This window comes from Phaenicophaeus curvirostris, chromosome 1 (assembly GCF_032191515.1).
Source record: "Phaenicophaeus curvirostris isolate KB17595 chromosome 1, BPBGC_Pcur_1.0, whole genome shotgun sequence".
Classification (NCBI taxonomy): Eukaryota; Metazoa; Chordata; class Aves; order Cuculiformes; family Cuculidae; genus Phaenicophaeus; species Phaenicophaeus curvirostris.
Window position 1 is genome coordinate 64,872,666 of NC_091392.1, and position 26,510 is coordinate 64,899,175.

Consider the following 26,510-nt stretch of genomic DNA (forward strand, 5'->3'; position numbering starts at 1 on the left):
TTTAAGAGAAAACAAGCTTGGGCTCTTTGGGATCCAGAGCTGTAAAGAACAAGGTACCATGAGTCAGGGGTTCCAAGAAGCCAGAAAGGTAGAGCTAACTCCTGAGCTGACTAGACAGCTTGTGCTAGCCAGGAGGTTTGGCACAGGCCTCTCTAAAGTTCATCACAAAGCAAGAATTGCTGTGGCCGGACAGTTTGTTCACAGATACCCCCACTGTGGCTGCAGGCAGCTGGCTGGAAGATACCTCTTGTCAGGAGCAATGTTAAAGACAACTGAATAAAATTCAGTCAGTTGTTTTCTCTCAGAGGAGAGAGGACTAATGCTCCAATTGACAGCACGGGTTACTACTGGGCCAAGCACAGCTTTCTCTGCATTTAAGATAGGTCTAGACTGTCAAATTCTTGCCTCCGGAGCATGCGTCCCAGCTAGACAGAGCAAGGCACCGACAAGCTCAGGCTGTTCCCAGTCCTCCTTTTGCATCTATGCTTGCCTTTGTCCTCTGCTGCTCCTCTATGCACAACACACATACTGCTGGTGACATTTACCTCAATAGACCCTTCAGCACGCCTCCCCCTCTCTTTTAGAGTCTTTCTGTTTTGTACTTCTCAACTCCTCTTCACTCACCCAGAACACATTTTCTTCTTGCTGGCTTTTCTCTTCCAAGCTTATATCAGGGTGCAGCCCAAGATATAATAATTAATTTGGCTTTAATGCAAAAAAAAAAGAAAAAGAACTGTTCAACAGGAAAAGTCATGTTTCTTCCCAATCACCTGCCTGATCTGCCCGCAACAGTGTTTGTTTAGCTGCAGTCTCTGCACTTAGCTACAGTCTCTGCAATGGTTTGCAAATCTGAGGAAGGCAAAGTAGAGCATATGGAGGAAGAGACAGAAAGGCAAAAATCAAGCACTGGACCTACTCTTTTAATTGGCAATCCATTGCTACCTACCTGAAGTATTTAAAAAGAAAAAAAAATTCAGATCAGAGCCCCAAAGTAATGAGTCTGAATCAAATGCCACTGAACTCAAGAATTCTTGTCTTCGTCCATTTTTCAAAGGCAAGGCAAGCCTAATGCTTTCTGTTGTTTGACTTCTCAGAGACTGCACATTCAAGTTTTATGTAGCCATTCTGACTTATAATGTAAGATTTTTTTTAAAAAATAAAATAAAAAGAAAGCACAGAAAGGAAAAAAACCCATCATCAAAAATCTTGCACTGACTTCAGAAAGATATCTAAGTACCTTAAGACTCACTTTAAAGCTGCAAAAGTTGACAGCACCACAGGGGAATGAAATCCAGGTAGCCACCAGCCATTATAACACTGCCAGGCCCTCTTGAATCACAACATCAAAACTAACATATTACCTGACTTCGCACAGTTAAGAAGACAGCTGCTTTCCTACAGCACTTACTTTAGTCTTAGAAGTGATAGTAAGGCCCTAGGACACTTGTCTCTTGCACTCAGATGGGAGCTGCTTTGTTCAGATAATTAATCAAGCCTCTTCAGGGTGGGAACAGGTCCACTTCTTCCACAGCAAGTTAACCCTCTCCCAGCTCCAGTCTGGCCTGTGCCTGCTATTCTGCAAAGATGAGGGCATGGATTTGTAAAATATCAGATATATACAGGATCAAGAGATGAAAAGAAAGAAGAAAATTAATGGGGGGAGGAGTCTCCAAGGCAGAGGCCAATCCCTGTGGCGTATGCCTAGGTAGCAGGAAAAAGAAAGAGAAGCAAGCTGTAAAAGAAGGAATTAAATAGACCCAGAGCTCCAACTGTGCTTGGACATTTGGGGAACTCAGATTTAATAGGAGTAATAAGAGATCCTTCCCTGCCCCTAGTAAGGGGAAGAGCTTTGAGCACAGTCTTGGAATACTCTTCTGCACCTGATATATTTACTTCTATCAGGCAGTGTCTGCTCCTCACCACCTCCCCGGTGGCTTCTTCATGGGAGTCGTGGCCCCTGGAGGGAGACTTAAGGATCCCAGATGGCCTGGAGGCAGATTTCTGTCTGTGGGCATGATCAGCATCTGGTAGTGGTATGTAAGGTGAGCAAATACTTCAGAGATCTTGGGATCTTAGAGTTTCGAGGGGACTCTGGTTTGGGCAGAAGATGCCCAAGGTTAGTGTTAAACACACATGAGAAATCATGAGAACCAGAGGCAACAGCTGACTCTGCAGCTGCAGCGCTCAGAGCATCCTGATTCTCTGAAGAGTATCTGTGAGATGTTTTTTCTTAAAATGCTCACAGGAGGCTGAACCTAAAGCCTCTCAACTTCACACCACTCTTACTTTCTGTTTCCCCTTTACTTTCCTGTGTGTTTCTAGCCTGATAATTCACTAGCAAGGCATTTAATCTATAGATAGGCTTCTGGTTTTGTCTGTCTTTGTTCCTTTTCTGTTTTCCCTCCATGTTGTTTGCTTTCTTTTATGTAATTAGGAATTGGAGTGGGGCATCTCCCATTTGAATAAAAGCAGAGAATGGTGTAGGGCATTTAGTAAAGTATTGTGATGAGACATGGCTGGAATTTGGGCTGTCCATTTTTTGGAAGGTTCCACTTGGAAGCTGCTGGAGGGTCTGGAGCACATATCCTATGTAAAGCAGCTGAGGGAAATGGGCTTGTTTAAGCTGGAGAAAAGAAGGCTGGGGGGAAACCTTATAGGAAACTACCTGAAAGGAGGTTGTAGCACGGTGGGTGTCCATCTCTTCTTCCAAGTAAGAAGTGACAGAATGAGAGGAAGTGGCCTCAAGTTGTGCCAGGGGAGGTTTGGATTGGATATTAGGAAAAAAATTCTTCACTAAAAGGATTGTCAAGCACTGGAACAGGCTGCCCAGGGAAGTGGTGGAGTCACCATCCCTGTAGGTATTTAAAAAAAACATGTAGATGTGATGCTTAGGGGCATGGTTTAGTGACGGAGTTGGCAGTGTTAGGTTTACAGTTGGACTCAATGATCTTAAGGGTCTTTTCCAACATAAATTATTAAATGATTTTATTATTTCAAAATATGGTGTTACTTTTACCTGGAAGTAAGCTTCCCAACCCCCCCAGCAGTTCCTTTAGACATGAAATTCAGTAGGAAATGCCAATACCATAATACTTCTAAAACCAAGCATGCTCCTCAGAATGAATGCCGGCTGCTGCTGAATGAGCTGAGAGCGTTGTGCATTCCCACCCTGCCACTGATGATGCCTTTGACTCCAGGGCTGCTCTGTAGAGCCAATTGCCTTGGCACAGGTGCTCCATACCTCTCGGGCTAGCCAGCTCCCAGCATTGCTGCCTTGGCAATTAGGCAGAACAAAGAGCTGGGTAGCTCTGGTGACTCCTGGTCACTGACCTGGTGAGTCCTCTCCAAGGGGCTACTTGTATGGCATAACTGGAGTAGAGAAGTGGGATATGGAGGCATGGACCTCCAGCAGGTTGCCAGGAAGGAGATCCAGGTAAAGCTCTGTAATTTGAACAATCTCTGTCAAACCTAAGATGTTTTCACTGGATAGTTTAAATTTGATGGATCGGTGTTTTCATGGAAAACCAAACTTTTATCAGAAAATTCCTGACAGATTCTATATGGAAGCAGGGTGACAAAGTGCAGGAGCTGGAGTATTTGTGTGAGCTGGTTTGAAAATAGACTCAGATGTGATCCCACCACTTCCTCAGTAAAAAGGCAACACATAATTCATGGACTCATCTGTCAGGTACTTACCACCGGAGAAGTTTAGATGAGCAAAAAAGTAGTAAGAACTTGCAGTAACCAGGCTGGCAGGAGAAAAGGGACGTGAGCTGTGTACTTACAGAAATGGAAGACCAGGAGATATATTTTGGAATGTCACATAAATGTCCTCTTTTCCAGCAGGCTGCATGTAACAGGCAGGGACTGAGGGCATGAGCAGAGGTCAGTGAGGTAAAGCTAACGCTTTCATCTTCCCCTTGCTCTGTTGCTTCTGCCAATCCTGTTGTTTCTAGGGAAATATTTCTTTTGAGAATGCATTGGAAGCCAAGAAAGCGGAATAACGAAGCAGTTTATTATATTAAGTTAGCTGGGAGGCCAGAAGGAACAGCATCTGGGAACAGCGTCATCATTGTAATTTAGCTATGTTTGTGACCATGTCTGTCAGATTTTGAGAAAGACCACGGCAATAAGCTTCACATTACAGAATGATGGGAACTGTGGTAGGGCTTTTGGGAGAATCTAAGACCACATTACAAGCCAGGAGCCTTAGATTTACTTCTTATGTCTGGGTTAGAAGCTGGAAAAGTATTTCAAAAAGGAAATGACCCCATTTAAACCCTGAGTCTCTGCAGAAGCACTGAGGACAGAGATCCAAGTGTTGTTCCACTGACTTGAAGATAGGGTGGTTTTATGCCATCTGAGGATTCAGCCTGTTTTATGTCCCCCGCTTTTCTTCTCTTTTCATTTTCTTTCCATTCCCCCAGTGCTTCCCCATCTTGATACTATGTCTCTTTTTAGTGACTCTTTTCATTGATGAAGGTCAATGTGTTCAAAACTGGCTGTTGATTTGTGCTGCCTCTGACATCTCAACAGCCTCCCTGAACATACCTTAAAAGGATTTCGTTTTCAGAGGTGCTGAGATCTTACTGGGTTCCAATGCTGCACTAAGTGCCCAACACCCCCGAAAACCAAGCTCCTTATGAATGTTTCCAGGCAAGGGACCCAAGAACAAGTCAATCTAGATTAGCGAGCAGTTTTGGAAGTCTGATCTACAGTTTCTTCCTTTGGATTAATTCTTTTCCTTGCGTACATAATAAATGTATTTCTAGCTTTTTGTTTTCCTGTATTGCTCTGGTTTGTTACTTCTTGTGGTTTTGCTTTTCTTTGCTGTGACCCGTTCCTCTTGTCATGATCTCAGCTGCCATACTTGTGCTCGTCCTTTCAGTTTTCCACCTACTATTTCATGAGATGTATGGGATCATGAGACAGATACTGATAGAAGGAAAATTTTATTTGGGTGCTTTTACCCCATTCACTACAGCCTGACATCAACAGCAGGTCAGGTAATAGGGGAATAGAATTGCCAGTCCCCTTCTTTCCTGCTCTTTACCACCTTAGTATGTGCAAAATCTTCATGTAATAATCAGATTTCTTTTTCAGCATCGCTGGGAGTCACTCTCACCTTTGAAGAGACCTGAGAAAGGCATTCTTTCACTCAGTTTTCTGCTGAGTGAGCTGAACACTGACCTTCTATGGTTTGTTTTTTCTTACAGGAATGAAACTGTTTTACACCAGTTCTGTTGCCCAGCAGCTGACGCAGAGCAGAAGCCTTCATCTGCAGACTCTTCACCAAGGTGGGAAATTGCTGTTAGCAAGACCTTTTTTGTTCCATCTCCTACTTCTGTTATCATCCATCACTAATCTTCCTGCCCCAAACAAAATTCATGTATTATACATATCCATCCTTCTCCATCCTCCCTCATGTCCAATGTCACCAGAACTGCTGTCCCTCTCTTTTGCCTCCAGAGATTACTGTTCATACTTTTGTGTAATTGCTCACAAATTCCCTCTGGCCTTCACCATGCACCTCTAAAAACATACTTTCAGCCTCTGTTGAAACATCTGCTTCCATCCACCCACATTCACACTTGTACCTTTTCCTGCCCTTCTGCATCACTTTGACATTGACATACACATGGTTTATTCTTTTTCAAATTAGTTAGCCCACATTATAAGATGCCTGGACATATACTGCTATAGAGCCATAACCTTTAAGCTATAGCAAAAGTCATCAAACAAGCTCAGGGTTTTATTTCATACCCTGAGCAAGGTGGGGGGAATAGTTTTATATGTGTCAAAATGGTCTGAGCTTGCCGATGAAGGACAGTTATGGACAAGTACTATTAACTATAACCAACTGTATCCAGTACAGCCAAATGTGGGTATACCAGCAATTGCTATAGCTCTCCCTCATCAGTGAATGACATCACTGACATCAGTTAAGGGATCCGAGGATCTTCAAAAATACTTGAGAGGCACATACTGCATATAGCTTCCACGCTTGGCCTTGTCCATCTGTTCTTGCCATCTCCTTCTCCTCTTAGAACTTCTTACACCTCCATCTCACAGACCTACTCTTTTTCTCATGCCTCATCACTGTTCTGTCAACAGCAAACAAGTTTCTCTTTAAGGTTTCCCTCATCACACTGCTAGACTTTTACATCTGACCTTTAGCATCTGTATAAGAAGCCTGAGTTACTAGGCAGGATTCCGGACAGAACTGGGCAGCTGAATTGCAGTAGTGAGGCTACAGCATTTTTTAAATGATGTTTCTCTTATTTGTTCTGCTCACTGGAGCAGACTGTGGTTTCTGATTTCCTTCCAAAGAAAGGTGTGAGTGCTGGAGAAAAGGGGTGGGAGTGTGTGTCCATGTATATTCAAAAGTAGGGTTCAGCCACAGCTGGAGACAAGTTAAAGAAGCAGGATCCCTTCTGCCCATTTCTGCATGAAGATGGAATGGTTAACCACCATGATGTCTGTGCTGAGGGCTTTCAAGCACTGGTACAGTTTGCATGACAGCTCTCTGGGACATCTGCAGCTGCACCTCCATGGCAGATGGGTGGATGCTGCCAAGAAAGAGGAAGAGACAGCAGAGGTTTCTGTGGTAGGGACAGCCACCTCTGCCTTGCATTTCTGGAGGGAGTTTTGGTTATGTTTCATCTGAATCAAGGTTCCAGGCTTTCCTTTTGTCCCAGTGACTCCCAAAGGCCCTACTCATCCCTTGAGCCTGAGTTTTCCTGCCCTCTGTGTGCTGGGAACCACCAAATTTCTTACCTGGGGTTTGGCAGGAAAACTGAAGAGGAAGCAATCATTTGTTTCAGTAATTTAACAACTTTGGTGGTTGAAACCACCACGGCTATTTGAAGGTGAGAAGCAGGCATACAGAATTGTTGCCTTTTTGAAACAGAACAGCTTTTATATATGGTTTGTCTACATGACCGTCTAAGGTGAGAAGAGCCTCCCTATTTCCCACACTGTGCCAGGAGAAAGGCAGAGCACATACAGGACTATTAAACCCACCGGACAACTTTATGCTGGCCAGAAAACACCTCCTAGCCTCTGCTAGGTCTTGCAGATAGCCATAGGCTACCTTCATCTCTGAAGTTACATATACAATGCAGCAAGGAGGGCAGAGAAATGGCAGAGAAGGAAAAATACAGGGTCACTGTGAAGCTGATGTCCATAGGTTATAGCTATGCTGCTTTGGAATGGCTCAATATGCTGCTAGGAGAAGCTCATCAGATCATTTACAGAGCCTGTCATCCTGTTCTAATCATGAACAGGCTCCCCACTGAACCAAGGCAGAACAAAAGTCAATCAAGACTGAAATATGTGGGTCAGACAGCCTGAATAGGCAATCAGTTCCTGGGTGAGCCAGGCATATCCCTAAATAAGCTCATCAGGGCTCCTGATGGGAGAGCCTGGCAAACAGAGGCTCCCTGTGCAGCTCTCCTGAGCCCTGCTGAATGGACAGCAGTCACAAGTGGTGCTGTGGCGAATTTGATAAACCAGCTTGGGTTATTCTTTCTTTTCCCCCTCCATGATCAGGCGTTTCCCTAAATAAGATAAATCCTGTCAGAGCTGATGCCACTAATAACCATCAGCCGTCTAGTTTTAATTAGAGTTTGCTTCATTAATGCCCCAACTCCTCTCTGTGCAGCAGATTAAATAATGTACTTGCAGCTCATTTACACAAACCCCCAAACTGCAGGGCTGAGCTGCAATCCTTTAATTAAACAGCCCGGCTGATCCCTACTGCTGCCTTGGCTCATCAGTCTAAGCCGATTAAAGAGAATAGGGACTAATAAAGAGCATAAACAGGGAAGTGACTCTCATCTCTTCAAGGGACTTGAAGACCTCAGTGGTGATCAGCTGCTCTTTCCTCCTCAGCCAGCAACCTTACCTCAGCCTGTGTACGTTCCTTCTGGGATGTGCAAGAATGGTCCTACTTTCAGCAGGAACCCAACCTTTTCTTGTGGGACAGAAGTCCTTTGAGTGGCTGAGGGAACATGGGCAGCAGGAGGGTAACCCAGCAGAGAAAGTGAGGGTAAATGGGCCATTAAAGGCAGTAAAGAAGAGTGGCTACTTGACTGCAGGAGAGATCAGCTAGCATTGAGCAGAAGAAGTAAACACAAGGTATAACAGTAGGAGGTTGGCTGTCAGGAGCAGTCTGGGACAAAAGTTTGTCTCTGTTTGTGGTTTGTGATGGTCATTGGTGTTCTGGTGTGGTCTTCCCTAATGATTGTCCTCTGCAAGATTTCTGACTCTTTCTATGCCTGGGCTTCACTTGGGTGGGAATGATTAGACACTTGTCTGTGTCTAATCACTCGACAGAAGCCAGCTCAATGAGGTAGTTGTGATCATTCCCACTCGTATTACTCTGCTTTGCTTCACTGACTGTTGCAAGCAGCGCTAGCTCCCTTCTCTCATCCAGCATGTGAAGTCCTTGTGCATAGGGTAGAGTTCCATGAGTTTGGCAATACAAATTTCCCACCTGGCTGCTTAGCTGGATTTCACCAACAATCAACAAGACTGGCACTGTAGGCCATGAATGTTAGGAGACAGATTTGATCCCAGAATCTGCCCCCAAGAAGCTGAGAGCCAAAGTATAGTATGAGATGACAGCAGCAGCAAGCAGATTCCTGTTGCTGAACACACAGGGATTCCCCATTTCAAAGTACAGTGTAAATCCTGGACATGGACCACCATTGGACTTGTACACCTTGGGCATCATGACTATAACCCATCTTGCAGGCTGGGCTTCCACTAGGGATGCCAAAAATCGGGTTGAGGGGAATGAGGAGATTCCATGGATGGCTGTAGGAGCTAATCCTGCTCCTTTACTGAGGTGTTGATTAGACTCTGATTTAGCCAAACCCTATAATTTCATAAAGCAACTGCTCTTTTTCTTGCTGGCTTCTGCCTGTTAACGGTAAGGTTTCATTCTAGGGATTTGAATAGCCTAGTAATTGCATTTCCCACTTCTCCTAGTCTCACACAGTACAGACTGGCATCCCAGAACAATGACTTTAAAATGCGTCCAGCAGCAGCCCAGCTCTAACAGGATTACATACCATTTTCCTTTATGTGAGGTAATAGGGCTGAGATGAGAAAGATTTGTTTCTATTAGAGTAATGAGAAGAAATGATGGACTCACAATTGAAGGGAACAGTATATTCATTCAGTTGCCTTTCATAGGCTTTTTGGAGCCTGGATTTCCTGTGGTGCTAATAGGAAATCAGCAGAAAATCACCTCTGCTCCAGTGCAGGGATAAGTTCTATGGAAAACTGTAAGTACCTGAAGCAGGTCCACTTAGGCAATGGACGTGGGGATAGCACTGGAGGGCTAAAGGACCATGTCACAAAGATGACTGGATGGGATTTGGGTACATTTATATGAAGGGCAGGATCATATGCCAGGTAGTTCTTTGGGAATGGGAGATGTAACACCTGTGTTTGTGGGAGAAGGTCCTTACTATCTGGCAGAAATGCAGATGAGACCTTATCTGCTCTTAAGGCAAAGGAGAAGAGAAGTGGCTGGAGATCTAAACACAGTCTTCTGTGAGAGCTTGGACGTGCACTGAGCAAAACGGCTAAGATCTGAAACATCTATGGAAACATCTATGGAAAAGTTGGACAAGCACTCCTTATATTTGCCCATAATATTTCTTCACTTTCCAATAGGATCTAAGCAGTACTGCTGCTTAGGTCAGGGTTGAAACATGATTAATGCACTGGCAAGTGTTAACTTCATGATTGCAGACCAATTAAATTGTAACTCAATATAATTCAGACTTCAAACAGCTGTGTACTCATTTCTAAAGTGCCTGCTGGATTAGTCATTGTCATAGATTGGTTAATGCCTGGCATTGCAGCTCCAATTATTGGCAAGGAGACATGTAAGCCATTGGCTACCTCTCCAAGCCAGCCCTCTTTGCAGTTCTGGTGAAATTCCCTCTTACCCACTTCTAACTTCCCAAAGTACTCAAATGGAAATATGTATCCTTGCTGGAAATGTCCTTCATGCTTGTTGCTCCATTTTTGCAAGTGGGAAGTTGAAAAGTGGATGGATGGATTTTGGACAGTTCTTTGAAATAGAACCTTCAAACATCTTTCTTCCCAGCTCTCTGAGATGCAGAAGCGTATGTTACACCCTAAGCAGCACATGATTAGAAGACAAAATCTGATTTCATTTACTTCTGGAGGCCTGCTGTCCCTGACTCTTCACGTCTCTTTACCCAAACTCTCCATTTCCATAGAACATGTATTTATTCTTTGCCCCATGAAGTCATGCTGGAAGGCACTGACACAAAGAGCCACTAATATTATCCAGTCACAGCATCATATCCCTCTATGGTCCTCCACTGCTGTAGCCCAGGAGCATCTCTCCTGCCAGTACAGCTCTTACATTTCCCTTGGGTTACTCTAGGTCCTCTTAACAGTTAGACCCTCCTGAGAGGATGTAAAACAAGACTGTTTGGATCATGAATACAATGCCCCCTAAGGCTGAGGCCCGTGAAGCTGATAAGAACTGAAGGGCTCTCCAAGTCAATTCTCCTTCTGGATACCACTGAAGCATTTTGATAAAAAACAGGTGGGGAATGATGATTTTCCACCCATGTCCATCACTCTTTGAGCATTACAGAAAAGCAACTGAGCTGCCCAACATTTTTTTTCTGAACTTTTTTAGAAAGGTTGACCTCGCCTGACAGGAAGAATGCAAATTCATTTCATGAAGTGGGTAGGTAGCCTTTCTGTCTTAGGATTGCTGGCAGGATGTTTGATATTTAATCTGGAGGTCAGTGCTTCCTCTCAGCTTAGATGTACTCAGTGGCTCTGTCCCAGGTATGAAACATGGTAATTATTCTAGTCAGTATCAAATCAGATCTATAACCTACCACACAAAGCAACAGAATAACCTGTTGCAGTGGCACCCACAAAACACAAAGTCACTGAAAATAATTAGAATTACTTAGTACTCCTACAAACAAAAATAAACCAAAGGTTTGGATGTCAGTTGGGAATATTACTGTACCTTAAGAATTCCTAAGTTTTGCAAACATCCTTAGAAGGATGTCCCAAAATGTGCACAATCAGTCCCTCCCAAAAGGAAATCTGTCTCTCAAGGGTACCCAGTAGATAGATTCGCTCACCCAAAGGGGCAAGGGATCACTCAAAGATATATCCAGTAGAAACAGTCATTCACCAAAAGAAGGTTGAGGGCACTCAATCTGAGGGAAGTTACCTTGGGTGGCATCCCAATCCCAAGTGGAGAGTCCTTGCCACAGGCCTACAGCTCTGAGGATAAACCATCTCAAATCATCTCTCCAGCAGAATCCTATTTTATACCATAGCTGGGTCTCATCTTTGGTCATTCTAAGGACCCACACCTTCTGGGACTGTGTCCCTGACTACAGTTCTTTAATCATCCCTGCCACTGGAGCGGGGAGTGGGGAAACACAGGGGTTTCAATCATTCCATTGCTGACCTTAGTGTTCTCTGCAGTGAAAGAATATCCTCCCCTCCTACTCCTCCTTGAAATATGAAAAAAAAGTAATCAAGTTTCAACAGCTGGAAAGTCTTTGGCAAGATCAGTATTTCTCAGCTCTTTCAGCAGGCCACCATCTTCAAGAGGTCTTTGTCAGGGTAGTCACACCTGCCACACAGCTCTGAATAACTGGCCCCCAGCTGGCAGTGTCAAATGCAAGCTCCTACATTAGACTATGGAGGCTGAATTCCCTGATTTTAATGGAGAACACTCCAAGTCAGGCTTATAGCACCTGAATGTGCCCGTGCAAAGCAAGCCTCTGCACCCACGATCTGTGCCTCTGAGTACAAACGACTTTACATGTAAAGTTCTTCAGTCTGACTTCCTCAATATTATTGTTTTAAAAGCACATAGGAGAAGTTTGAGCAGCATTTCTGCTTTGTTAGCACATCCTGCTTGTGCTTCTTTTCTCATCTCTTTTCCTTATTGAGGTCAAAGGCATGAAGAGAGGATTTTTTCTGCTTCTTAACAACTCATCTACTTCTCATTCCTTCCTCCCTGTAGACTTCATAATCCTGTTTAAGATATTACGTTTGGACATTGTGGGGATGCTGCAAACAGGCAGGGATGGGTCAGCAGAGTTCACATAAACATTATTCCCTAGGCTTGTCAGAGTTTTGTTTTCGGTCTGACGCAGAGATCTAAGTGAGGAGTAATGTCTAGACCCAGATTTGAACTCTTCATAAATTTGATAGTAAGCAAATTCCTTACTTTTTATGGATGTTGTGTACAGTCAGGATTAGCAGCTTTAATTGCTTTGCAAGTGCCTAGGTCCAGAACTGCAAAGGTATTTAGTGCATGTAGATTTAGGGGAAGTATGGAAACACCATTATAAGCAAGAAAAAAAATAAAAAACATACTTAGCATCATAGTTACCAACAACCTTGGGAATCTCTTGCAGGGAGGTATAGTTGGCAATTCATCTGGTACTATGGCCTGGGAGGAATGGCTTTTTCTGGAAGCATCCAAAGAAACAGGAGGTGAGTCACAGATGTAGCTTCTCAGTACTGTAAAGGAGATCCACCAGAACATTTTGGCACTATCTCCCACACAGGCGTTTCTCTGCTCCTTCTCTCCAACAGCTGGTGCAGTTTCTTTTGGGCAAGTTAGGGAATTAAAGTGAGAAATAGTTGGCCTTTCAACAGGAAAAAAAATCTCTGTCAGAAACCGAAGTGTCCCTGCCACATTGGTTGCTCTGTTTGCCTCTGTCAACACCTTTCTGCAGGAAGAAGGAGGATGGCAAGAGAGAGAGGCCAAAGAAAACCTGTTTGAAGTATCTTCTCTTGAAACTGCAAAGATACCCATCAGCCACATGTTTTCTGAGAGCCTGAAGCTGCATCCACCCATTGCTCAGCCACATGTTCTTCCAGCCCTTCCTTATCCCATTACTTCTTTTGCTTACATGGGTCCTGCACTAGAGGAATTTGGACTTGGTTGCAGGTACTCTTCTTCCACATGTGACAGCACTTGCAATTTCTTGGGGCACAGCATTGGTAACGTCTGTGAAAGAGAATCAGTCATATCCAACCTTATAGTTGTGGGAGCCACTTTCAACAGCTATTGAGATCAGCTAGTTACTTTAATTTGAAGCTTGCAGATGAACCTCTTATTCTCTCTCTGGTATTGCAGAGAATTTCCTGCTTATAACATGGCAACTTCTTGGTACCAGTGGAACAGAACATAAACCCTTGCTGTACCCTGTGTTTCCTGTGTGCCACAGAGATGCATAAGAAGAGGCTATGACAGCTTTGGAAATAGTCCTGTATCCAGCACTAGAAAACAAGCACAGACGGTTGATAAAGTAATAGCAGATGGACTGTGATGGAGCTCACACCATTCATTCTAATGCTCTACTGATATGATTTGGCTGATCTGCATCATTTAAGATACATCCACCCCCAAAACTGGGCCATTCCATATCTTTTGTACACTAAGGTGTATCCTGTGAACTTGATAGTGGTTTCTGTGGAGCCTGTCTGCACTCTTTTTCATGGGTTACGAGGCAGAGAGAGATAAGGAAAAAAAGCCAATGAGAAAGAAAGGAAGAGAAACCCATCCCAACAAAGATAATGGTGCTGCTTTAAGGGAAATAGATAGCAAACGTGCTATATTGAAGAGACAAGGAGTAGGAAATGCAGGAAGTTAAAAAATAGTGTAAATGAAAGAAGAAACTGGAGGAAACACGAACATATGAACAGAAGATAAATGAGCAGATTCCTTGGCTGGAATATCGCTGTTCATGCCAGCATTTTTTGGCAGTGACAGCAATGAGGTTGTGGCCTTTTATTACACATCATCTTGCAGTGTGATGTCAATCCAAAGGCTTTTTGTCTTTTCTGTGCTCCGCAACACAAACTCCTATGCAAGTTCCTGTTCTGACCATCCCCATGGAGCAGGCTCTGTGTTCAAATAAAATAAGTTCTCCTTTTAGAAAAACATGTCCGTGCTCCAGTGTTGCTTTTTCTGCATGTGGCCCTGGCAGGTTTTCATGTGCTTCAGGAAGAACTAAAGAATCTGAGATGTTGAAGAGGAACATGCTGTACAGCTGCTCAGACCATTCTACTTGAGCTCTGCAAACATCTGGATAGCTGAGGGAGAGGGTGTAAAAAAGTTGGGAGATTTTTGAAACTGTCACCTGGCCTGTCTAAAAGCTGCAGAAGAGCTGGAGACCACACCATCTTCTGTGAGGAAACATCATCCTGAAGAAAAACATCAATACATAAACAGGACCTGAGTTCAGTGAAACTTTTATTTTAAGACAGAGGAACATGACTCTGGCCACACCGTTTAGAAGTGTGGTCTAGTAACTTTTAGCTATCTCTGGTATCTCTTGGTTCTTTCCATACATGGATTGTACCATCATTCCACTGGGAACTGTATTTGCCCAGTGATTAGAGCTATGTGTCTCCTTTGTCATGTCCCACAATGGTATGTTGCTGCTTTCCTGTAAACAGATTATGATGCTGTTATTACTGCCTGTGTATCTGGGTTGATTGCAGTCTCTCTCGTTTCATCTTTTGGAGAAAGAGGGAAGAAGCAGATAGGGTACCCTATATACACATTACTGGTACGCTTTTGCACTTGTCTGCTGGGGTGACTGGTGGAATATAACAGATGCTTGTAGTTTCCCAGAATACACTAATATGAAAGTGGTAGGTCAAGATGCACAAAAATGGATGGTACAGAATTGCATCATGAAAAGTATTGCTGTGCTGCTACAGTACAAATGGATCTGATAAGCACATTACAGATTGTCTTAAAATATAGTATATTGGGCTAAATCCTCCACTGACTTTGGTGCAGTCCACTGGCGCAATGCCATTTAGCACCAGCCATAGTTCTGCTCAACAACACAGCAGAATTGTTTGTGTCAAGCATGTTAAAACTTGGAAAAGTAGAGCTTTGTGCCTGCTGCACAAGGTTGCAGGAGCGTTCACTGGATTGGGGAAAGGAGTAAGGAATACTCACCATGCTGTTTCTATCTTGTTCTTCAGCCATAGGCCAAGCCAAAACCCTAGATCTGAACACACTAGCAAAGTTAAAATCTGGATCATATCCGTTTTCCTAGAGCTGATGAATGGTGTTAGGACTATCTGTTTGGATAGGTGATTTGAGTCAGTGTTACTCTTTATGTTGAGGAGGATCAGGCTTCCTTCTCCTTGGTTTGATGCAAGCAGTGGCCTTCTACTGAGCTGCAGTGATTGCAAGAGATGAAATGGCTAAGACACTTGAGAATAGAAACAAAATTTATCTGGGTTTCACAAAGATTTTCCTGTGAAGTTGCTCACTCACTGCCTTCAGTAATCAATTACCCTGATCCCTTAGGAAAGAACACAGAGGTGCAGTTCAACCCAGGGTCTGTCACAATACGTGGAAAAAGAAGACCACAGAAGCATTTGCCTAGGTCTATAAATGCCAAGAGTTGTGTCCCTCACCCAATTCACAGGCAATTGGAATAGTAGAACAATGGGCTGAGGGGATATGCAAGTTTTTCTTGCCTTGTAGAGGCTCTGCTGCCTCCCAGCTCTGAATTCATCTCATTTTAGCAGTGAAATTCTATCTTCTGCATGATTGCACCGGCAGGCTTTTGTCAGCGAATTTGGTGATGTTCAGACCTGCCTCAGGGATGAGGAGCCAAGAGATCTGAGTCGAAATGGCAGAAAGACTGCTGCTGAGAAGCCAAGTTTCTCTTTCCTGGGGTGCTGAGCAGGCAGTTACACTAATGCAGGATGCCATCTGTTTTTTCCTTCTCTAAAAGGTCGTGTTTACCAAACATTGCAGAGGCAGGAGAGGTCTGGGGTTAACATAAAAGTAATTAAACCCTGTAGAGTGGAGCTCCCTATCCCTTCACTGTCCACTTGGTGCTTTTCACACCTCAGTGATAAGCACAGGTGCCCTCTTTGACATAGCCACAAGTGACCCCCTCTGCGGTGACGGGCTGTGGGACCTCCTTCTAGTATAACCTGCAGAGATAGTGCAGCAACCAGCCTGGGTCGGCCCAGACTGACACCTAAACAACGATCTTTGAAGCATAAGGGTATGCAGTGCATCAGAAAAGTTTAGCTCTTTTACTACTGTTCTGTAGAAAAACGCACACCATCACAACAATATTGGAATTACACAGCATGTGGGGATCATACCAAGCCCAAAACAGAGGTCCTGACTTTGGCATATTGGACCCTGTGGGACACGAGGCATTGCTAGTTTTATTATGTTTCCTATCTGCTTAACAGACGTCTCACTGAAACCACTTTAAGCAATGTTGAAAAGATGTTTCCTGGTTGAGTCTGTACTAAAGGATGTTAAATTTAATTGATTTTCAATATATTTACCTTACTGTACTGTCAAATCTATTTTATAGGTGTGTGTGCCACCCTTTTTATGAAACAAGTAATATATTCTGGGATGGGTAATGAGCTTGGCTAATTATCATTAATTCCTCTTGGGTAAAACTAGTGTGAGACGATGGCTTGATGCCACTGCTTTGCAAGGTGTTACGTGAATGCAGACAAAATAAGAATCTTGTTCCTATATTTGTCTGTGTTAGGGGAGACTGACTGAGAAAGCTGCAGATCAGCTGGCAGGGGATGATTTGCCAAGATCAAGTTCCAAGTTCCCTGCCTCTCTGGCAGGAGAGACTTTTGCCTTCCATCATTTTCAGCATGCTTCCAGCAAGCATTGTCTCCAAGTCACCCTAAAACCTGAACTTAGGAGCAAATCAGAAGCAAGTCTTGCACTCAGACCCCTAGCATGTCAAAAATCTCTGAACCTTGATAAGATCCTGTAATATATTACCAAGCCTGTCTCAGCCATTTTTTTCACTGAATTCTGATCGACCCATTCACCATATGTTATGAATGTCCTCAGGGAACACTGAAAGGAGATAAACTGAAAAGGCACTTTGGACCCTGCAAACTCAGCAACAGATTTTTTTTTTTTTTCTGAGCAGGGAGAGGAGAGAGGACAGTGAAATTCTGAAATGTCTTAAGACAAAGGGAGCACAGGTTCTTGCAGACTTGGGGTCTGGACTCTATTTTCTCGGCATTAGTGACCCCTTTTTCTAATTCTCTGTATGACACTTTCCAAAGGTTTTTTATTCTGCTGTCTCAGAAACTCTGACATCTCATGTGGCTCTAAGGCCATGATAATACAGGATAATTGCACTTCAGAGCAGCATATATACAATAACTATCTGATCCTAGTAAGGTGCTCAGAGAAATGGATTCATAAATTTTTGTGGTCCTTCACAACTAGTCCATGTACTCTTTGCCTCAGTTATAGGTAACAATCCTGCACACTGACTGTGAATAACATGAAGAAGACGTTCAGTAAGTTATACAGGGGAAACAGTGATGTGGTCTTCTCCTGGAGTGACACAGGGACAAAGAGGAAGTGAGATCAGCCTCTGTAGGAGTTTTGTAACACCTCAACCCTATAGCTTCCAATCAGCTAGATCCTTTTGCATAATGACTATACCTGCCAACAGGGCATCTGAGCATCCTCTTCTTGAGTGACTGGTTTCTTACATTACATTTCCAAGTCCAGAAGAGCCATTGCTGTTTTTATTGCTCTGTTATTGCTCTTATTTATCTGCAGTAATTTTTCTTCCTGCAGGAGAGAAGGAGCATAGAGATGTTTTGTGTCTTGACCACATAGGAGCTGTGTAGCTATGAAGCAATCAGTGAGAAAGCTCAGTTTTAATTTCTTACAGGACTAACATTACCATCCTTAAGAAGACTAGCTCTCCTGGCTCTGGAGCCCTGTTTAGTCACTCAGCTATCCTGTAATGACCTTTCTGGAAGCTCTGAAAATTACCCTCAGACCTTGAACTGGTTCTGGTATTTGGTAGTGAGGCAATGGAATATAATGTCTGGAGCATCCAGCTTCTGAGTCCCTGCCTACAGATCTAGCTTGAAATTGTCTTGAAATATTTGGGGGGAAGGGTTCCTTCTCAAATCGTCAAGTATGGGAATATTTAAGCCTGGCAGTCAATATCCAGCAGATAACCATAGTTCAGCTGCACAGCTGGCAGTTAGAAGCAAAGACCCTTGCAAAGCTTGAAAATTGTGTTTCTAGCAGCAACGAGGTGGTGAGATGAATGCAAGGAATTGTACCATCTTGATGCTGTAGGAACTGAAAAGCAATCAACTCTCTTGCAGGACAGAGCATGATACAACAACTCTATACAAACACAGGGCAGATATTACAAGGAATGGGTGGACAGGCTTCTCTGTTTTAATAATTTAGTATCACTGATCTGGACTTTAGATTTCAAAGATATTAGAAGGGAGAAAAAAAGGAAGTTGTAGTAAAACTCTACACGATACCATTTTTCCTCTGTCATCTCCTCACATCCTTCCCTCAGTGTATTCCTCATACAAAATCTCCCTGAGAAATCTGCACATAGAAGATAAATAGCAGAAGTCTCAACTGTGCTAGACTAAAATATTTATGGGTACCCAGCTGAATTGTCTCAGTGAGAGCTTTTTCACCATCCTTCTTTCTTGAAACAAACACTAGGATTCATCCCAGAACCCTGATATCCCGGTTTTGAAATCCTTGGCTGGGTATAGTATTTCATGTATGCCCTGAGTCAGATTGTCTGTAGTTGCCATCTTTGTTAACAAATATGGTTTCTGTCTGCAGCAGGCATGTAGAAGTGAGTAGTGCAAAAGTATCAGGAGATATCTGAAACATGAGAAGTGTTTTATACAGAAGATTAAATCTCTCTGTGGTAAGAACTAAGCTAGCTGCTATGGGTCTTAAAAGTCGTGGAGGAAAATCTAGGAAGAACAGAATAGGTAAATTTGTGGTCTTCATTTTCTAACTGATTGCAAGTGATTTACATCAATATTACAACTTTCAATCAAACAGAATTCAAAGCACAAACCTTCCCTACCTGATTGCATGACTAGCAGAAAATTGCTTTGTTTATCATGCAAGAGTAGCTGTAAAAACTGTGAAAGATGGTGATATGTGATGCTTTAGGACAGCAAGTAAAGAACACTGATTACAGTTGAAACTACAGGGGTGATGCAGGGATACAGAACTAAATTAACCTATTTGGAGCTTGGCCAGGACATTGGGATTTACACCTTAGACTCTGCATGGGACTTTTAATTATTACAAGTGCTTAGAAAAAATTTCTCATCCAAGAAACAGAACAGGCAATAGTTCCATTCCCTTCCTTCATCCCACAGCCAGAGAAGTTGATTGCTTACTGGCCAAGAAAAAGCAAGTGGATCCCCCATAATTTAGAATCATGGAATCATAGAATCATAGAATGGTTTGGGTTGGAAGGGACCTTTAAAATCATCCAGTTCCAACCCCCCTGCCATGGGCAGGGACACCTCCCACCAGACCAGACTGTCCAAGGCCCCATCCAACCTGGCCTTTGACACTTCAAGGGAGGGAGCATCTGCAACTTCCCTGGGCAACCTGTGCCAGTGTCTCACCCCCCTCATCATGAAGAATTTCTTCCTAATGTCTAATCTAAATCTAACCCTTTCCAAATTAAAGCCATTCCCCATCGTTCTACCACTCCATGCCCTTGTAGAAAGTCCCTGCCCAGCTTTCTTGTAGGTCCCCTTCAGGTACTGGAAGGTTGCTATAAGGTCTTTCTGGAGCATTCTGTTGTCCAGGCTGAACAACCTTAACTCTCTCAGCCTGCCCTCATACCGTGGGAGCCCCCCTCTCATTTCCACAAGACTTCAACTGTGCTGCAGCATCCCCAGCATTCCCCAGGGCAATGGGTGGAGGGCCCATACTAGCACCTTGTCCTTCTAACCATAGTATGTCCTCCTGCAGCTTGTCATAGGAAAGCCTCATATTATTATTTAGTTAATATTTTTTTCCCCAGTCATCTTCCATGATGTAGTGTCTTTCCTTGCCCTACTTAATTTTCTTACTGTTGATTTTTTTTGTTACTATGATTACAATAACTCCCGAGCCTTCATTTATTAACAAAAACTGTGCTCTACCAGTGCAAACCAACTGTGTCACTCAGTACGGAGTGAAAAAATCAGTATCGTTAAGGCTTTAGCCTACATTTCACTGCAGCATCAGATTTGATCTTTAAAAGTGTGTTTTGTCTCTTACGTGGGCGCTTCATGCATTGCTGCTCCTGGACAACAGAGAATAGACCTCCCTACACCACTTCCTCAGAAACAGGTTCAAAATGGGAGCAAACCTGGGAGGAATAAGGGTGTTAAGTGAAATCACAGGGCTGCAATGCTAACATTGAGACTGTTAGGCCAACTCTGTCTTTACCCCTTTTTTCCCATTGCTTATAGTCACTGAAGTTTACCAGCTGAAGCTAAAATTTTCCAGGTTTAATCTCTTACCCAAACGTGAACTAGTTTGGGATTTTTTTCGAAATTTTTTTTCCCGTGAAGTGTAAGTGGTTCAGCCTTTCCTTTCCTTTTTTTTTTTCTTTCTTTTCACAAAGAGCATGTAGAAACTATTCCCACTTCAGCAAGAGCGTTTGCTATTTCTTTCTGAACAGTTTAACAGTTAAACCAGCAGGGGGTTAAAAACTTTATATTTAGCATAAAAACATCTAGCTGAAAAATGCCTTTGAGTGCTTCAGTGGAACCTGATTTTGATTTGACCGAGTTTTGACCCTCAGAAAATTCCATGCATAAGCACAATACATTCTATATGGGTGTACTCACTGAGCTCAGAGCACGCATGGAGGAGGAAGGCAAGGTTATACATGTACGTGTGATTAGCGCATGTCCTTATGGTAGCACAGTATCTTTAGGGGCTTCAGTTACGTATTGTGAGTGGGAAAACTGAGCTCGGTGATGATTCTCACACATCTATGTGCACTTAGTGCTTGCAGTCTCAGGGCCCTCCTGTGTCTTGAGGAATATCCTAAATGCCTAATGTGGTTAAAGGGGGCTTCTGAGCATTTTGGGTTGGTCCAGGGTAAGAATTAGGTCCAGTGAAGAGTACGTAGGGTCAGACACAGCCCAGTCATCAATGGGTTGGTCCATGGCATTGAGGCAGGTCCAAGGTCAAGCTGGGAAGTCAGTCTGCAAGTCAGAGTCCAGATCAAGTGGGTCCATGGACATGGAAAAGGGAAGACTGTAGCAGAGCTGGAAACCAGAACTCTTACAAAGCTGATGTGGCAGGGACTGACTGCTGAGGGCTGGGCTTAAAAGGAGGAACAGTGCAGGGGATATCTGGGAGGGGCAGGTGGGGCTAGTCAAGCCATTAATGTATATTAGTGCACTAAGAGCCCTGACAAAGCTTTTCAGGGGTCTGAGGAATCTGTGTGTCTGAAAGTATTCAAGAGTTGACTGGAGAAAACCCAGATCAACCTTATCTGTCTTTGAAAACAGCCCTGCTTTGAGCAGTGGGTTGGAATAGAGACCTCTAGCCTTCCTCCCCCCCGCCTAGGTTATTCTGTGACTCTACAAAGCCCGCTGGTTTTTCTTCTATATTAGCAGTGCATGCAGGATATCCTGTCACTATGAATGTTACTCACTCAGACTCTAAACTGCGTGCGATGGAAAACCAAATAGGTGGCACACACTGGAGGTGATGTACAGCCTTACAGAGCAATGGGCCTGAGCGCTGCAAAATCTTGTCCACGTACTTCACATTCTGTCACGAGCAGTCAGTGGAGGCCCTCATAAAAACAGAGTTCAGCATATGTGCGAGTGTTTAGAGGACCATCGCATCGGGGAATGTTTGCTGGCATTTAGAGCCTGTTCATGCTGCAAGGGAAGTCAACCAGCTCTCTAGTCTACTGCCTCTGGCTCTGATCTGCCCTAAAGAAACTGCATAGCACACTGTGCACTGTGGCCTTGACTCAGCAGAGCAATTTGGGATACGTGGCTTGCTGAATCAGAGCTTATGCGTCTAGCTGAAATGGCTTTGTAGGGCACAGTCCAGTTCCCACTGAAATACTTGTGAGACTTTTGGCGCACACTTCAATGAAAACATGATCAAATCTATGTTCACATGGTTATCCCTTGAGCTGAGGATAAAAATTACTGCTCTGCTGGTTAAAATGAGAATAGATAGAGCAAAGGCTCCCAATAAAAATGTTACAGTTAGAGCTGTAAAGGAAAAGTCTTGTATTAATATTTCATGCAATGTGGATGGACATAGAAAAGAAGGAGTTAAAAATGGGTACATGCTTCACTTGTACATCTTTAGGTATAGAAAAAAGAGTGTTGTGTTATATAGTATCAGGAATAGAACAAGGAAAGGTTTTATAAGGTTTACAACCTAAAATGACAGGTTTATGCCCTATTTTAATGGTGGCATTTCCTGATTGATGAGTCATTTTAATACGCTTTGACAAAGTTTGTTATACAGCATTTATGTAAGAGACTGATTTCTTCTGTGATTTTATTTTTTTAAGTCTAAATGGTGACAAATGCACGTGCATGAAAGAAGAAACTTAATACTTTTAAATGCCTTATCTTTCTTATTTCTGAAGTTGTGATACTGTCTTTCATTCATTGGACTTGGAGCCCTTTTAGAAACTGTGGGAATATTTCTAAATTTAATTGTTAAACCTATTGTTATTGGAGAGAGTAAACTTCCTTTTAAAGTACTAGTAAATATGCAAAAGTGCTTCAAGGCTTAGGAAGCAAAGTCTATTTACAGTTAGAAGACTTGGGCTTTTAAGTGCTTACAGCACTTTTGAAAATGAGACTTAAATGCTTCTAAGTAATTTGGGCACTACAGAAAATCATATCTAATTTCCCTGATTTTACTCTGACATCAACACCAATCATAAAATGATTTGTTATCTAGATGACAGCAGAACTGGTCGTATGTGGAGCAAATCCAAGAGAAAGAAACATGATTCAGAAGTGAATTAAATAATTTAATGGTGTTTAAATATGAGAGGCAGTATACATCCTTGGTTTCAATGGAATTAAACGCATTGGTTCTGTAGTAATTATTTCCAAACTAGATGTTGCTCTCAGCTAAATGCTCATCCCCTGGAAAACGGTGGAGTTGTATCTGATGCACATAGTGCAGCAGAATCCAGAATCCATGTGGACTCACTGACACATTCTTGGAAATCATAGATTATTCTTCTGTAGCCATTGGCAGGAGACTAATGTAACAACAAACAAACACTCTCATGGTTCAAAAATTCCCCCAGAATACCAAAATCTTATTTGAAATTAGATGATTTTTGGAAGTATTCAGCAAGAGAGGTTAACGGCAGACTTCCTCAGCACTTGAATGGATCAGATGTATGCTAATGCCATCCTGTCTGGAGCAACATGTTTTAGAGTGCTCTGTTGTCAGGCCCTGGTTTCACACAATTACTTCTGTGGCTGACAGGAGAGAAGGGTGTTTTTCTTTCTCCATAAGATCTCAGTGGCGCAGCAGTATGTCCTGTAGGTCAGAAAGAAACAGCTTCTTTCATGGAAGTTCTGCATTCTGCTGGGACTGTATTACAGACATGCTTTAGAGAGTCAGGATCTCAGGGCTGGCTGTCTCTGTGTCACCTTTATACGCTCAGCTCTCTAAGAGTTCCTCTGGAAACTCTGCAACATCCAGCTGCCCCTGCACCATTTCCCACACACACCCTTAGAAACTCCAGGGGAAAGCTGGATTCTTGGGAACCACGCTTTGTGTCAGATGGGAGTCTGGGATGCACAGGGAGGTTCTGAGCAATAGGCAACAAGGGCACAGGGGATACTGCCAGCTGCTAGCTGCTCGAGGGAGCAGGAGAGGTGTCTGTGGGCCATGACACCCTCTTTGGCCCCTCACCTCCAACTACAGCACCTTGAGTGGAGGCAGCAGTGCATGCAGCACAAGTGCCTGCTCTCAAGGAGGGAGGGATCAGAGCTTCGGCTTCATCGATCCAAGGTCCTGATCCACCACTGAGAGACTCCTCACAGCCCAGGCTCCCTAGACATTTAAAATGCAGCTCAGTGAATGAGTATAGTGAACAACAATAAACATAATCATAAATCAAATAAAAAAAAACAAATAAAAAAAGCGAAACGTTGCGTTTTGTTCACAGTGACGATCCCAGCGATTCCACAAGCAAGAAAGCCGGGGGTGAAACGGAGGATCCGAAGGAGGCCGGCAGACAGAGTGGCCAGGAAGGCAGGTCCGACACCCTGACGCTAAAAGCCCAGCATGCGGAGCTCCAAGAAGAGCAGGCAGCGGGGTGTTCCCCTCTGGTGCAGAAGGCGAGCCTCCACCACACGGGCTCCCCAGTGAGAGTGCAGCGCAGCAAAGGGACGGCCTCGTGTTCCCATGCGGCTGCCTCCGATTATGAGCTCTCCCTTGACCTAAAGAATAAACAGGTACAGAGGCTTCCTCCTCAGGCTGTGGGAGAAGGGGACGGGGTGGGTGGGACTGTATTCGCACAGTGGTGGGACATCTCTCAGCAAACACTTCAGCCTTTTGTTCACCTTGAGCTTCTGCCCTGCCTGAACAGTCCTGGCCCTTTGTCTACATGGGGCTGATGGAGGAATTATCTTCCTCGCCTCTGACTGCTGCACCCTTTCACTCAAACCTGCTGGGCTCAGTTCCTCATCCCCTGGGTTCTGTGGTCCAGAGTGGACCCAGATGCTCAATTGTGACTATAGACTTGGAGATGGGTTGTGAGCAGCCAAGACCTGCAGCATCCAGGGATACTGCCTTGCTCACAAGCGTAACATGCCTGTAGGCTCCCAGCAACTGACTGCCCAAAAAGGCCTGCGTTGTGGAAGAGGTCTCCAAGAGCCATCTCTCCCCCTTGGATCACACTGGGCAGGCCCCCAGTGCACTTCTGCATTAGCATCTTCAAAGCATGAGCTCTCAGGGAAAGCAGGGTTTATTCAGTGAGTGTCCTGCACAGCATCTACTACAATGTTTACATACTGTTACCATCACTGCCTTCCATCCAGTGATGGATACTGAAGAGACAGGCAGGTTTACTAGATTGGAAGAAAATTATTCAGTTCTTGAAGTTACAAGCCTTGCTTCTTGTGCCTGAGACTACAGCCTAGTTCCAGAGCACAAGTGTCCCCATCTCTAGTTGCATCTCCTGTTAGGCTCCCAGCAGGGGACAGTGGGACAGGGGCTAACAGCACCTGGGCTCCTCACTCAAAGACAGTGAGGTGGAACGTGCCCCCCACTCCACCATCCACCCCCATCTCTGCAGCTTACAGCCCAGGAAAGCTGTTGTGCAAACCAAAATCTAAAGAATCATTTCTGACTTTTCACTGGATTGGCAGCTCAACCAGAGACTGTTTGATATGCAGATCCTGCAGTATGTGAGATGAGAAGGACAAGCGAGCGGTAGTGACAGCGTCCAGATTATATTCAGTGGGAGAATTCAGTGGGAGCTGTGCTATTACAGATGAAGGGTCTCAGCTAATGAAGTTCCCACAGAAGAAGCTGCTACTTCTGGGACATCTTTCTGCCACTTCCCTCAAGGCATTGCTGCTGTCCCTAAATATATATGTCAGATCAATGGCCCAATAAATTCCTAAGCAGAAAACAGGCTTTGGCTCTTTAGCTCTGTCTTTCTCAAAGTACTGCATACTCAACTCAGACAGAACTCTTGCTTCACACCAGGAAAACAAACAAGAGAGACTAATTAACTGGCTGTACAAACTAATGTGACCTATCCTCAGGGTGGGACAGATCTTGGCTGCTATATATGGGTTTAGCCTCCTCAATGTCCTCGAGCTGCTCTGATTTGTCCTGGGGAGTGTCTGTCCTGTGTTATTATAGCTTTAAGGTCATGCTGTCCTGTCACTGTTCTTGCAGCAGAGGCCAGACCTGCCCTGGATGCATGTGAGACAGAGAGACATGTTAGCTGCTCGTTCATTAAATTCTGGTGCCATTTGATACTGACCTTGCAGGGGCATAGCCTATCTCATAGGTGAAACCACTTTTCTTACAGCAAAGGGGCCTTACAGTATGTATGGTCCTCCAGCATGATGGATGGCCTCAGTGCATTGCCTCCAGGTCTGGAAGGGAAGATTTTTGGGGAGTGGAGAGAATTAATTCTTCCAACCTTGCACTCTAATATGTGTTTTCATAGGTATTCCTATCATCTTACTTGTCAGGTAGCTCTCTTGAGTGGGAGTAAGGTTGATAGGACTCTCATAGGACTGTTCCAGTAGTTCTCAAGTCATAGCACAAATTGTAATGCATTAATAGAATTTACAGTAAGAGCAAGAGGTGGAAGGAGAGACTTCTAGTCTCACAATGCAGGTGATGTCACATCTAGCTTTCAGGAGAGGACTGAGTGCTTGTAGGGATGGAGGGTAGCGTACAGCCTTCCCTGCAGGGCTTGGTGGTGCAGGTCACCTACCAGTCACTGTCCCTTGACATATTAGAGAGTGGGTGAGAGGGGTCACGCCTCTCTTCACTCTCTAACTTGTGAAAGAGTATATGCTGGCAGCCCACAGAGCAGAAGTATACTTTTCTGGGAGCTTGGAAAGGAAACTCAGGTGCTGAAGTTCCCCTTTGTTTA

At 43.9% G+C, this 26,510-nt stretch overlaps 1 protein-coding gene across 5 annotated transcripts in view; it reads left to right on the forward strand.

The window, feature by feature from the left end:
* Positions 1 to 26,510, forward strand: part of IQSEC3 (IQ motif and Sec7 domain ArfGEF 3) — a 103,266-nt gene that overhangs the window by 41,974 nt on the left and 34,782 nt on the right. For 4 of the 5 annotated variants that reach the window (XM_069860501.1, XM_069860534.1, XM_069860523.1 and 1 more), the window contains exons 2-3: positions 5,217 to 5,297; positions 24,057 to 24,345. In XM_069860501.1, the coding sequence (XP_069716602.1) occupies positions 5,217 to 5,297; positions 24,057 to 24,345 (370 nt within the window). The remainder of the gene's footprint in view (positions 1 to 5,216; positions 5,298 to 24,056; positions 24,346 to 26,510) is intronic. The other variant, XM_069860545.1, reaches the window with a different exon arrangement.